The sequence below is a fragment of the Augochlora pura genome, chromosome 9, assembly GCF_028453695.1.
Source record: "Augochlora pura isolate Apur16 chromosome 9, APUR_v2.2.1, whole genome shotgun sequence".
NCBI classification, from domain to species: domain Eukaryota; kingdom Metazoa; phylum Arthropoda; class Insecta; order Hymenoptera; family Halictidae; genus Augochlora; species Augochlora pura.
Window position 1 is genome coordinate 9,885,267 of NC_135780.1, and position 13,811 is coordinate 9,899,077.

General features: G+C 47.2%; 1 protein-coding gene across 1 annotated transcript; it reads right to left on the reverse strand.

Moving 5' to 3' along the window:
• Nucleotides 1–3,501: 3,501 nt before the first annotated feature.
• Nucleotides 3,502–4,458, reverse strand: LOC144475052 (uncharacterized). Its single transcript, XM_078190590.1, has one exon. It carries the CDS (start codon nucleotides 4,456–4,458, stop codon nucleotides 3,502–3,504), a length of 957 nt encoding a protein of 318 aa, XP_078046716.1.
• Between the last annotated feature and the right edge of the window lie 9,353 nt (nucleotides 4,459–13,811).

The window sequence follows — 13,811 nt, forward strand, 5'->3', positions numbered from 1 at the left end:
AAAACTCTCGGAAATATTCGACTACCAAAAACAAAGAAAATCAAAAATCGTCGGTGGATCAGCGTTCGCCGACTCTCGGAACACAGCTCGATTTATAAATATTTAAACAACGTCGCCAGGTAGCCGCGATAAAATATCCATGTGTACGTAACCATCGCGTTAGACGATATGATTTAACCCTTTGCCGTCGCACGTCTAATCTCAGCCATCGAAGCTATTTATTTACACGTTTTATTTCTTTTATTTTTATATAAAACCAAAGTATGTTATTGTGCTACATATATCTAAACTTTGTAAAAGAATTAATCAATTTTGTTTTTCCTACATAATTTTGTACATTATGTATTAACGTTTATTCAACGAGAATTAATCCCGACGAGCATGATGTATCCGATCTAGATATGTATGAACTTAATACGACCACAAAGGGTTAAGCGCTGAACCTGCGCGTAGCATAAACACTGTGATCTGACGATAGGGGTTGAATCGGTGAGGGGTTCGATTGGCTCGGATCACTGGTCGTACTGGAAGCGATGATTAAACTGATGATGGAGATCGTAATGATTAAACTAACAACGAAGATCGTAATGATTAAACCAACGACGAAGATCAGAATGATTAAACCGCGGATTTTTATGTGAAATAAAAATTTGCATCCCACCTTGTATCAAAGTTAAATTAAAGACGTATGGTTGCCAGATAAAATCATCCCGCTTTCTTACGTGCCTGATGATGCTTTGTCGATTCATTGATAACTTTATGCTATCGCATAAATACCTCGTTACTATTGTTTAACTTTCAGTGATAATTCCTGCTCGACTCTGTTTACAATCGGCGGTCTTTACTATTGTCTACGAATGTTTTTATATACCTGGAGGTGAAAAGAATACTTTTGTCAGATTTTGCTTTACTATTATAGCAAAGGTGAAAATGTGTCAATGACGTGTCCACGAATTTATGGCGTGTATTAATTCGATGCAATCGACGAATAAATTTATAGAGGATGGTTGGACAAATTTCAAGATTAATTCGGAATGAACCCTGCGCAAATCGAGATTTTCATTGATACAATAGTCGCCGCATATAAATACGTGATATTGCAAAAATGTTAAAAACACCGATCGCGACAGCGTCCAAGCATGTTCGCTCTCCTGGACTAACAAAACAGGACGAGTTTATGTTACAACCTACAGTACTTCCTCTCTGATACAGTGGAAGCACATTGCTCAAAAGAAGTCCGTTGTTTCGGCAGAGGAACAAGCAGAGTATACCACTCACCCCTTTTGCCGCAAGCCCGTAGTCCCCTCTTGTCTATGACCTCCTGAAACCCACTTCGATTTGTAAACGAGAATATTAATAAGAGCTGATATCCGCAAGGAGCAAGGGTAACTTAGCAATAAACAAAAAAGTCTGGAATTAAAAGAATCGAAAAGGGCCAGATGAAACGAGCAACCCTTTGCCCCTCGCGTTACTTATCTTATTCGTAGCGTCTCCTTTTCTCATTTCTCGATATTACCTTCGAGTTTTGCCAACGTCACACGTTAACAGAAGCATGAGATATCTCACGGAGCAAGTATAAAAAATTGCGTATAATACAGCAAGTCTTCTGCATAAAACAATGACAAATTAATCGAGACGCTAGCTAGCGATTATTGATTAGAAATCTGTTCGTCGGTAGAATCCGACGTCGATGCCTCGCTGATAAGTCAGTCTCTCGCGTCTCGTAATTGTTGCGTCCGTTTACAATTTTGCCTCGACATTCGTTCCGCACCGTCTTCCGAGATCTCGTCGGGCGTCCCTCGTCCTCGCCCATGGCCGCGTAAATAATACACAGATACACCCGAAACAAAGAGTACAGAGGCACACGCGTCCGATGTACTCTCTCCTAGCACATCGTTTGTTTGTTTACTAATCGGCCAGGCTCGAATCCCTCGAATCCCTCGTATCCCGGGCGACCGAGAACCGATTTGGAAGAATCAATCACTTCTGCCATTAAAGGAAGCCGCGTTTTAATCGTGCTTCTGCGAGGCCGTTAACATGGGTGGGCTGCTGGTCGGCGGGCATCGGTCCCCTACACTTTTCTCTCTTCGGTGGACTTCTTCCGAGCAACGTGCGGCACGCCGCGGCTGTTTTTCGTCTCCCTCGTTTGCTTCGCTGTACCGTGTTTCCTTTATCCATTTCCGCTGTAAATTCATGAAATCTGGTGTCCAGCAATTATAATATTCAGCGATTATTTAGTATTTAATAGTATTCATGAAGTCTGGTGTCCAGCAATTATAATATTCAGCGATTACTTAGTATTTAACGAGGTAAATTGTTTTCATGGAGAAAGCTAGTTTCTGTGACGAATTCGTGGAAGAGGAATTGGCTACGCGGTATCTGTTGCTTCTAGGGTCAATAATTGCTAGTATAGAGCGATTCGATTAAACTTGAAACTACAGCAAGGAGCAAACGTTTAAAATTGTAGAAATATTTTTCAAAAATTACCGATGATTTTTTAGTGTATGTTAGAGAAACTAGTTCACTGTACAATGACTAAAATACTCTTTTATAATTTTATTATTATCTGAAATAAAGAAGAGCAAAATGCTTTAATTCGAACACTTTTTGAAAAGAATGTGCTCCATTCTCTACTTATTTTATTAGCAATAAAATTGATAATAGAACAATAATAAAATTACTATTGAAATGAAATAATAATAAAATTACTATTAAAATAAATTACTAATAAAATTACTATTAAAATAAATTACTAATAAAACTGTTATTTCAATTAAAGTATCAATAGTGAAGTAAGAAAGAATGTATTCTAATATCTATTAAATCATTTGAGCCAGTTTCAACAAAGCTGTACCATTTTAAAAGATCGCGTTCCTCGCTGTATATTCAACGTGACTGGACAGTTCTGTGGAAAGATTTCCCGCTCACAATGGTTTCGGTTACGATTCCACGGATTTACTTTCACGAGCACCGTAACGGTTCTCCGCGCGAGAGAATGACGACGGTCTTCGCTGTTTTGAAATTGTAAACAAAGACGGGACAGAGCCATCAATAATCGAACATCGATTTCGTATTGTCAGCCGACACGCGTCGTTCGCTTGACAGTTACTGGAGGCTGCAATACGTTGTCGCTCGGTCTTATCCACAGTTACAGAGCTCGCGTGTCTCTAATAACGTTTCAAAAGAAAAACAATAACGTCTTACTCGACAACTGACCGAGCTCTAAAATTGATTACAATTAATAATTGCTTCTTAACAGACGTATGTAACTGCTCTATATTTATGAAACGATCTATCCGATTTAAATAAGTAATAAATCAATGAAAGAGAAAAGAAAAATCTACTTGAATTAAAAACTTATTTTATAAAACGACGTTCACGTAATTGTAATAAAATATATTAGTGTCGTCTGGACCAGTCGTAGATTCGCGAACGAGACAAGGAGACGGGCCCCATAGAAGACTCACCTCTCGGATGTTTCTGCTAGTGGATCGAGCATGTCTAAAATATCACGGAAACAGGTCTGCGTAGCTGTTCGAGCTCGAGCGAGGCGGACGTCGACGACGCGGAGGCCTGCTGATGGGACGACGGTAACGGCGTGGTTTCTCGACTGCTGCCGGGGCTGTTGGTGGTGGTGACGATGTTCCCGGTGCCGGCGGACGACGAGGGCGGGAATATGAGCGGCCCGTGCGGCGACGTGGTGCCGACCGCGTGGTGCCCGGTGGGAAACAGCGGTCCCAGATGGGAAGCCGTGTTATGGTACGGCTTACCTGGCGCGTTGGCCGTCGAATAGAAGCCGGTGTAGAAGCTGCTGACGACCGCGGCCGCGTTGTTGTTGGCCACGTCCGCTGCGACCGCGGCCGCGGCCGCGGCGGCCGCCGAGCTGGACGACGCGGACGCAGACCCGCCGTTGCCCGCGACCAGCTTATTGAGATGGACCGCGTCGAAGGCGGAGCCGAAGTATGACGTCAGGGGCGTGTAGTCGAGGGGGTGTGGGTGATGATGATGATGCGACACGGGGGCAGCCGGCGCGGCGAAATACGGAGGCAGCGGGAAGCTCGGGAAACTACCGGGACTGATAGGGCCGGGCTTCCCCGAGATCCCTGTCACCGTCACCTTCGGCTTTCTCCGGGGCCTGTACTTGTAGTCCGGGTGCTCCTTCATATGCATCGCCCTTAACCTCTTCGCCTCGTCGATGAACGGCCGCTTGTCCGAGTCCGACAACAGCTTCCACTCGGCGCCGAGCCGCTTCGAGATCTCCGAGTTGTGCATCTTCGGGTTGTCCAGGGCGATCTTCTTCCGCTGTATGCGCGACCACACCATGAACGCGTTCATCGGTCGCTTGATGTGCTGCTCGGGCGACAGCACGCCCATGTCCTGGTTCACGTGGTGCATCGAGTGCAGATCCATGCCGGACAGGAATCCGTAACCCGGGTGCTGTTGGTGTGAGCTGATCATTGTCGCCACGTTTTCGATATGAAATCGATGCGCGCTCCAATAGCTCACCGACTCCTGCAGGGGATCCACTTTTCACACACTTACGACCAGAATCGAATAGTTTCCGCTGGTTTTTCTCGGGTAACGGTCTTTCAACGGTGTTGAAAAACACAATGGTATCAACGTGAACAAGTCCCACCCTCCATCGACGAAACGTGCACACCACAAACCTTCAAACTTGCTCGATCCGACTACCGGACTCGACTGAACTCCGTGCCACGGCTCCGCGGCCGCTCGAGAGATCCATTCGTCCTTTCTCCCTCTCTCTCTCCGTCTCTCGAGCTCGCGGTTTCTCTCTCGCAGGATTTCGAGGCGGGGCCGTTACCCGAGCGTCCTCACCACGCCCATATACCCACCCCTTTTCAACGCTATTCGCCGAGCCATTGCCACCGAGCTTGCTTACATTTTCTACCCCTTCTCCGCCTCCCTCTAAGTGGCGCCTGCACACCGAGAGCAGAAACAGCAACCCCTGTGTACCATACTGAGGACTGCTATCGTCGATGCTGCTGCTGCTTCTGCTTCTGCTGCTGCTACTGCTGCTGATGCTGATGCTGATGCAAGCCGTCGGCGCCGCTGCGTCGCTGCTGATGCTGCTACCTCCGAGACCACGAGCCTGCAATTATTATTATCGATTACCTCGATACGATGAAGTACAAATAGCGTATAGGCAACCCGTTATTGACTAGCTTTCTGTTCCCGTACTGCCGCGCACGCCACCGTCGACGCCGCGATATCAACCGATAATTGGTTACGCTCTCTCTCTCTCTCTCTCTCTCTCTCTTCGCCGCCCCCGGTTCGCACCCCCTTAGCGAACACCAACCGGGGTGACTCTCTTGGTCAAGGACCTTCTCTAAGGAGACATCCTGCGGACTTTCTTTTGGTAATCAACCTGCTGCGTTTCTTATCGAAATACCCCTGTAACTGGCTTTCTTAGGAGTGGTGGATTTTATGTTTTATATTTCTGTGGCGGGTTCTTTATTTTTGTTATCGCTTCTCTGGAGTCATTTGATCGTAATTTGTTCTTTCTCATTTTATCTTTTAGACTTTGCATCTTTAAGCAAAATATGAATTTTTGTTGCTTGATTATAGCATGAAAGTGTTGAGTAAAGAACTGATTTTCTATCTTGATGGAATTAATATTATTATATTATATATTTAAATATTATTGTGTTATATATTTAATAATTATATATATGTCATTTTTAAATTTATTCAACGTTTTTATCGCTAAAATAAATATATATGAAATACACAGTGGGCACACGAGACAGGATTATGATATTTACGATTATTATGATCAGTGAGCGGTCTAAAAAGATGACGAATTGAAGGAAAAGAATGAGAGGTGTTCCGTTCTGGTTCCACTAGAGAACAAGTCTTCGTGAAGGGCCCCGCCTTAGACCAACGGATATCAGATGGACGGTTACGGACGGTTATAAAGTCGGAACGGGTCAGCCATCTTTCGGGAAAAGTATTTGTCCACTGGTAAGTGATGGAGGTAGCTGCAACGTTGTGTCATTTTAGTTACTACTGTAATTATTAATATTATTATAACTAGCATTATACTACTACTATTATTTCAATTAATATTATAATTATTATTGTTAAAGCTACTAGATATAATTACCATTATAATAAGTTCCATTTTTACTATTTCTTAATTTATTTTTACTATTCCCACAATAAAAAAAAACTGTAAAAGCAGCCAGACCGTTCAAAAAACGAAACAGGGAGCCGGAAGTCTGCGTCATTTATTTATATGTATACCCTCGCAAAAGAAATTGTTGCGAACTATTACATAACAATATTAACCCCTCGCAGTAATTTTAACGAGTCAAACTCATGGTGGAGATTTCCACTCATAAGCTATTAGGTATAAATATTGCACTGTTTCTATGAGATTAAGTTCCATTCTCTTATCACTAATATTGAAAAATTAACGTAATAATCTAATAAAAATATTTCAAATATAAATTGTCTAATACAAATTGCCTGCTATCATCTTATAAATGATCACAATCAAGAAAAGTCTGATCGTCGTGACTCTAAAGAAACTGCTACGTCAACGATTTAATAAAACGATCCTAATGAGACGCTTATTGCAATCTTCAACCGTAAAGCCGTCTCATTTCTTTGGTTCGGCATCTCGCCGCGAATCTCCGAGGAAGCATGCTCGAGTACGAGACACCGATGTAGATCGCAGAGGGTACTGATAGACTAATCCGCGTCTCTCTGTCGAGTAATTAATCCGTGCTCGCATGTCGGGTCCGTCTTCGTCGTCTCCTCCCGGTCGGCGAAACAATGGGTCGAGGAGGGTTCGAAATCCGTCGGGTTCTTTCCTGTGGGAAATCTGTGGAACAATGGAAAAAATCTCTCGACGACTGGCACTTGGATTAGAATGGAAAGCAACAGCGGCGAAAGGAGCGAGCGCGCGCGCGGCGGCGGCGGCGACGGCGGTGCCCCTTTCCCAATCTCGACTCGCCGCGCCCTCGACTCCCAAAGGACATTCAGCAATGCGACCGGAATAAAAGCTCGCCTCTCTGTCGGTGAACTGCATTAGTCGTTTGTGCTTTTGTTGTCGCGGAGGCGCGCGTACGCCTCTCGGCGCTGGGTGTCTCCTTACTTCGATTCTCGAATAATCGATTAAGCTTCCTGCGTTTTCGAGCGCGGCCACCACCTCGTCCGGGCGGCGGCCTTGTAACGTTCCTACGAATCATCTTCGGGGATAGGATAAACCTCCAATCCACGGCATGGCTAATCCTTCTCCGGGTTTTTCATTTCTGATCGATGGACCGCGATTCTTTCTGCGAATGTAAACGTCCTTTGTCGTCGTCGACGTCGTCTGTGTGAAGTAGGAGAAGAAGAATTGTACAAGTCGTGGAACAATTCAGGGTGACCCAAAATTATTTTACATACGGAAAATTAGGGGTTCATTAGATCATTTAAAATTTTTTCTTTAGCGATAACTTGCCTGAAATTGCTCTAAATTCAACTTATCCAGAACAGCACCAAACGATTCGAATAAAAATCATATTTATTAATTTCTTTTCTCGGCGGGTAACGACTTTTAAAATAATTAACTTTTTAGTGCGATATAAAATTACGGAAATTTGTTTTTTCTATTCACTGTTTTAGAGAAATGTAGATTGTTGCATCCGGTTAATAGAAAGTGGTCCTTTAGGTGAATTCTGATTTTTATACGTTCTTACGTAAGGATCAGAATTAAGGATGTTTCAATGGAAGGTACACCAGTGGAAAAGTCGTGCAAAAATACTACAGAAAATTATATGAATTAAGTACATAATTTCGTTTCCTAAATCTACATACGTCAGGCAAGACAGCCACTGTCTTATATCAAATAATTTTTATTTTACAAAAAGATCTCCACTTTATTTACTGTAATTATTTGAATTAATTAATCAGCTCTCAGATTTAATTATCAATAATCTAAGACCATTACAAGGATATAATTGTCTAAGCAAAAGACTACAAATATTCCAATGAAAAATCATAATACACTGTACAATTTCTTATTTAAGAAATAAGAGATAAATAACCTTTCTCATTTAATTATCAATCTCGCAGCGTCGAAACCAGCGGGTCTTAAAATTCGCTGAAAGAGATCGGCAGGCGTGCTCGCAGTTCAAGCTACGGCTTCGTTATGAAGCGTACCGCGAGGCGACATAAAATATCCCCCTTTGAACCAATTACTACCAAAATCCGTTCCCATTTAAAGGCGCGTCGATGGCGTTCGTCGCCGAGGCACAGGACTGTAGAGAACCTAGGGGTAGGTGGGCTCGAGGGGGTGGTGTCGTCAACGCCAATAAGAGAACGGTAAACAGAGGGAGGAAGCGATTCGAGGCGCGAAAAGGAGGGAAAAAGTAGAGAGAGGTGCCGGACTCTTCCGGCTCGCGGAGGAAAAACTCTCTGTTCGACGGTCGCCATTCCGTCGGTGCCGGGGTTCCAGGTAAAACTGTGTGCACGGGGTCCGAGCACAGACGCACACAGTCCGGGGCCGCTACCCTGTTCGCGCACACACACACACACACGCGCGCTCGCCGAGGGCCGGTTTGTATGCAGTTGGGTGCAAATTGGTATTGAAAAATCTCGAAGTCAATTAAAACTCGAGATACAAAGGATTTGGCGAGACAAAATACCAATTATCTCATGTCCTCCGTCTATGCCGTCCCTTCGACACCCCCGGCCCGCCTGGCCTCGAAGGGTGGCGAATAGGAGGGGGCAGCAGCAGCAGCGGCGGCGGCGGCGGCGGCGGCGGCGGGGATCGGGCGCTTACAAGAACTCAATTCCATTAAGCATTGAAGTGAGTAAAACGAGGCAGCTCAGCGTGGATGGGCATCTATATAACGCAGCCTCGCATCTCGGTTATCTACCTAATAAAGGTTCGACTGCCGCCCCCACCGGCTCTCCGCTCACCCTCCGCGACATAAAGCATGTGCCAGCGAGGTGTCTGTGAGACAATCCCCCGGGATGACAATGCTTATCCCACGTGTGAATGCGGCCGATGCTTCCTAGGTAATTTAAGTATAGCCTCGAACGGCCGGCCCCCCTCGGGCCACCCCTCTCTTTTCACCGCCTTGCCATCCACCTTCGGCCATTCGAGGAACTCGCATATCTTCGGCCGTGCACGTATGAAAACCCCGTTGTCCTCGTTTAATGATTGCCCTCAGCGACGAAATCTTTTCGTTATCCCCACCCCTTGGCTTAGTCGCACCAACCCGCGCCTCTCTCTCTCTCTCTCTCTCTCTCTCTCTCTCGCGCGCGCTTTCTCTCTTTCCTCTCTTCGCCGAGCGAGTTTTCGAATGAGCCCGAGATCCGGGAGCCTGGGGAATCTCCGTTGATGTTTTCGCTCGCGCCCTATCGAGCTATTGCCAAGGTCGATCTCTATGGAAGTGCCGTGAGAATCGCGGGGGCCCCGTCACAATGGCCGGCTTTGTCTCGCCGGAGATTACGATTCCGAGAGTGCAAGCCCGCGAATGCGCGTCGCCCGCTCCGCTCCGCCTCGCTCCGCCCCGCGCCGCGCCGCTTCGCCACGATTCGATTCGACTCGATTCGGCCGCTAGCTCGCGGCTGATATTTCTTTTCTCTCGGCTTCTGTGTTCGCGACCGGCACCCGAACTCTTCTTTGGCCCGCGGATATTGTGCCCGTTAGTGGAGCAAACCCGAAGAAGAGACTGAATAGACGGGGATCAGCTCTGGGCCAAGCTAGCGAGGAGCCGCGCGAAGAACCGGCGACAACGGGATCCGCTCGATGGCTATTGAATCGACAGTGAACGATTAATCGACCGCCCGACAATTAGTCGGATGTGGGGAAATGAATTGTTGCTGCTCCGGGGCGAGAACCGCGGTGCCAGCTTCAATGCGACCCGCGAACTTTGAGGAACTTTGCGCTGCCAGTTTCGAGACGATGGCGACGATGCGCTTGTGGACCGAATATACCAAAGCATAATTATAATTAGATAAGTAATAATTATTATATAATAAATATAATTATACTTGTAAATATAATTGATCCTTGAGAACAATTTATTCGCCGTTACTTCTTCGCTTTTTTCCAACACGATATTTTTATTGACAACGAAGTGTTGCAGCGGTGACAAGTATTTAACCCTTTTAGCGCCGAACGACGATATATCATTATGTTTTATATTTATGTTATTCTTATGATTTTTAACAAATATCGAAACTCCATTGGTATCGATTTATTCCCCATTCCTCTCGCAATATGCTGCTTTTTGAATTTTGTAAATATCACGCCTACTTTGGTTTTTACGAGCATTTTCGCGAACCTCTACAAACTCGTCGATTCGGCCCGGTATTCTTCGTCTAGGTACGCTCCTATCGCTCGGTGCTAAAAGGGTTAAATATGTTAGGAAGAGCCCCCAATCTGTCAACCCTTCTAAGAAGATAACGAACTGTCAGATTACATCTTACACTTCCATTGAACACGTGTGGTTTATACAGGGTGACCGTGCATCGATGGTACAACCGCGAAGAGGGTGATTCTGCATGAAATGTCAAAATAAAAATAAAGAAAATTTTATCATTTATTTTCCTTTCGAATGTTCAGTATTTAAAACAATTTTATAAAAACGGTAACATGAGTATCCAATTTACACAACCAAGATTAGAATAAACGACGTTTATCCCTTTCATCAAAGTTCTGATAATTAATTTCCAATAATTTCTTAAAATAAAACTGGAATCTTTGTTTCTTGCGACAAGAGAACAGAATCGTATTCCTACAAAACTACAAGGATAGATCGTTCGGCTACACAAAGGTCAGTGAACGACCCTAAATGCAACACTGGTATCCTAAGCGACTCGATCACCGAATTGCTCGCAGGGGGTGCCACTTCCGTCCTGAAATCGGCACCGCCGACCGTTTCAGGGTTTGATCCCCGGCTCGCGTCTCTCGCCATCCGGCAGAATCCCGGCTAATTAGTAATCGTCCTCCGTCTCGGGTGAAATCTGCAGGTCCGCCCGGCGTATCCAGACAGCACGCCGAGCGTGTGATTCGGATGCGCCGGATAATCCGCGCGACGTTCCGCCGTTGATTCTGCAAATTAAGTCGACTGCTGCTCGACGCGGCCAGGTTCGAGGCCCGTAACGGGGAGGGCGGTGGTGGTCGTAGGAAACACGGGGGATGACGACGACGAGGATCGCGCGGAGGGTGACGAGGGGGGGCGGCTGGTCCCGGGAACAGGTGGGGCGAACGGAACGCAATCGCAGCGTACTTTGGGTGATTATAGGCAATCGTAAAAGTACCAGAAAGCGGACGGGTAAGAGAGAGAACAAGACAGGGGCTGCCGTGTGGGGAGGGGGGAGGAGGGTGGTATAGGTGGCAGAAGGAACACGGGGCGACGGGGGGGGGGGGGGGGGGGGGGGGGGCGGGGGCCGAAGGCGGGGCGGCAGAAGGACCCCGGGGGGGGGGGGGGGGGGGGGTGGACGAGGGATACGCGGGCCCATGACGGCGCTACCTAACGCCACCCCAATGTACACGCTCGAACGCGTTGCGTAATTAGCGACTGCCTCTCCGGTTTTGTGGGTGGGCGAGGGGGGTTGCCGGGCGGCCTGGATATAGCGAGGGTGAAGTGGGCGCGCGGTGTTAGCCTGCGTCAGGATTGGGCCACCACTCCCGAGAAACGTGCTCGCGCGTACCGAACGACGCCGCCGACCGGCTCGCACAGCCCGGAACACACGTGCGCGATCCACGGGCTTGGTTCTCGATGTAAGATGGTGGTGCTCTCGTGTTTCCGGGAGAACCAACACCCCGGCTGGTTTCGCCGCCGACGACTCTTCTATGGCTTAGACTTTTTTATTTTCGCCGCCGCGCCGTCGACGGTACGACCCGCCCCGAATGTTGTGACACGTTCTCTAATTCGAGTGCGCGATTTAGTTCCCCGGGTTCGTTAATCCCTAATGCCCGGGTTTATCGGGAGAGGGGCTTCTTTCGGGGCGAACGTGTCGTTAAAATTCTACGTTCTCTTTAACGTAATTAGAGTGTAATCCGGCGTGCACGCCGTTGGTTCTGATTCCTCCGGTGTATCGGGATGATTACTGCATCTGAAATAGAGTTGTAACTAGGCTGCGAATTTTATGCATTTATTGCGAAATACGGGTGGGTGAAACTGAAAACGGTGAACAGATTCAAAGAAATTAAAAATGTTCCACTATTTTTAACTTAATGACATCGTTAAAGAATGGTGGGAAATTATACTTTGCTCACCTGTCTCGCAGTTGATGCAGACATTTTTTATTTTGAAAACATAATTTCCTTTTCTTAATAGATTGGTTACGAAAGATCGAAATTACTATTGCAACAGTCTAGTAGCTGTTATATATAGTAGCGGAGGGGAGAAAGTTTCGTTAATTAGGTGGCACGTTTTTTTATATTTTTTGGTTGATTATTTTCAGAGAGGTTATCGGAAATATGAAATTTTTCGCAATAAATTGTATAAAATGCCTTGTTTCGCATCTTGTTGCCTCAAAGCTACTGAAATTATAAATATTATTTTACACTATATCTAGATACAGTCTCGTCAGTCTTCGAAACCCTATTCTCACTACTATTCCATTTGCATACGAATGAATCAATTACAAATAAAAATATTACCGAACCCCAAGTATTTCCAGACAACTATTATTACAAGAAAAAAAAAGAAATCGTGCCGGCAGTCTAATCAGCATCGACTGCAGCCGCGATCCGGCAAGCACCCCTAGGAGTCCGAGGTCTGGCACGGGGTCCGGGAATTGCCTGCGGAGGAAGCCTCTCGCACAAACGGCGCGTAACGATCAATTATCGAGCATAACGCTCGGCTGGCAATCATTACAAAGCGGCAGCGGATTTTGCTGCGTAAACAACGTCTTGGAGGGCGCGATTCTCGCGCGAGTCGGCCGCGGATCCGATTTTCTCGAGTGGCAGCCGTCGCGGGCGCGAGAAAGAGAGAGAGAGAGAGAGAGAGAGAGGGAGAGGGAGAGGGAGAGGGAGAACGGGGCTCGAATTATGCGGTTCGTGGCGTCGACACTAATCCCTGTCGAAACACCCCCGCACTCGGCGGCGCGCAGGGGCGAGCGGGGGTTGCCTGTGGAACAGGGTGGCGAATCGAGGAGCCGGGGGACGGCTAGGCGAGGGAGAGAGGGGGCCATCGTAGCCGACGTAGACGCAATTAATGCCGGAGAACGGGGGGTGCGCGGACGTCGAGGGTGTTTCGGGGAGGGCATCGTCGCTACGCCGCCGCGCCGTGAGACGTAATGACTAATTGAGATTGGAAAAGAGGAGGGAATAATGCGATCCGGGTGGTCACGGTAAAACGCACTTTTTCTTTTCTCCTCTTCATCCTTCCGTTCCCTCCACTGTTTCCTACTCCTCCTCCTCCTCCTCCACCTCCACCACCTCGTCCTACTACCCCGACCACCCCGCCGTCGTTCCTCCGACCGTGTCGATTACAAAGGATCTCTCGCCTGCAGGCACACCAATGGAATTACGGGGACTACGTTGTCGCGCCGCGCTGCGCCGCCGGCAGACTACCGGATCGACAGACCCCCGCTCGATTTTAATGCGATCGATTTAGCGACAGACCGGCCGGCGAACCAGCGCGATCTATCAATTTTCTTTCGCGCGCTCCTTTTTTCGGACCGGCCGGTTGACGCGCGCGCGCGCTTGCGATTCAAGCGGCTCGGCTCGCGGAACCCGTCCGGCAAGCGACGGAATCGCGGCGGCCTAGGGAGACACTTGCCAGCAGGGCCTCGTGATGCAGCTACTGTATCAGGGTTTCAGTATACCGGATGTATTG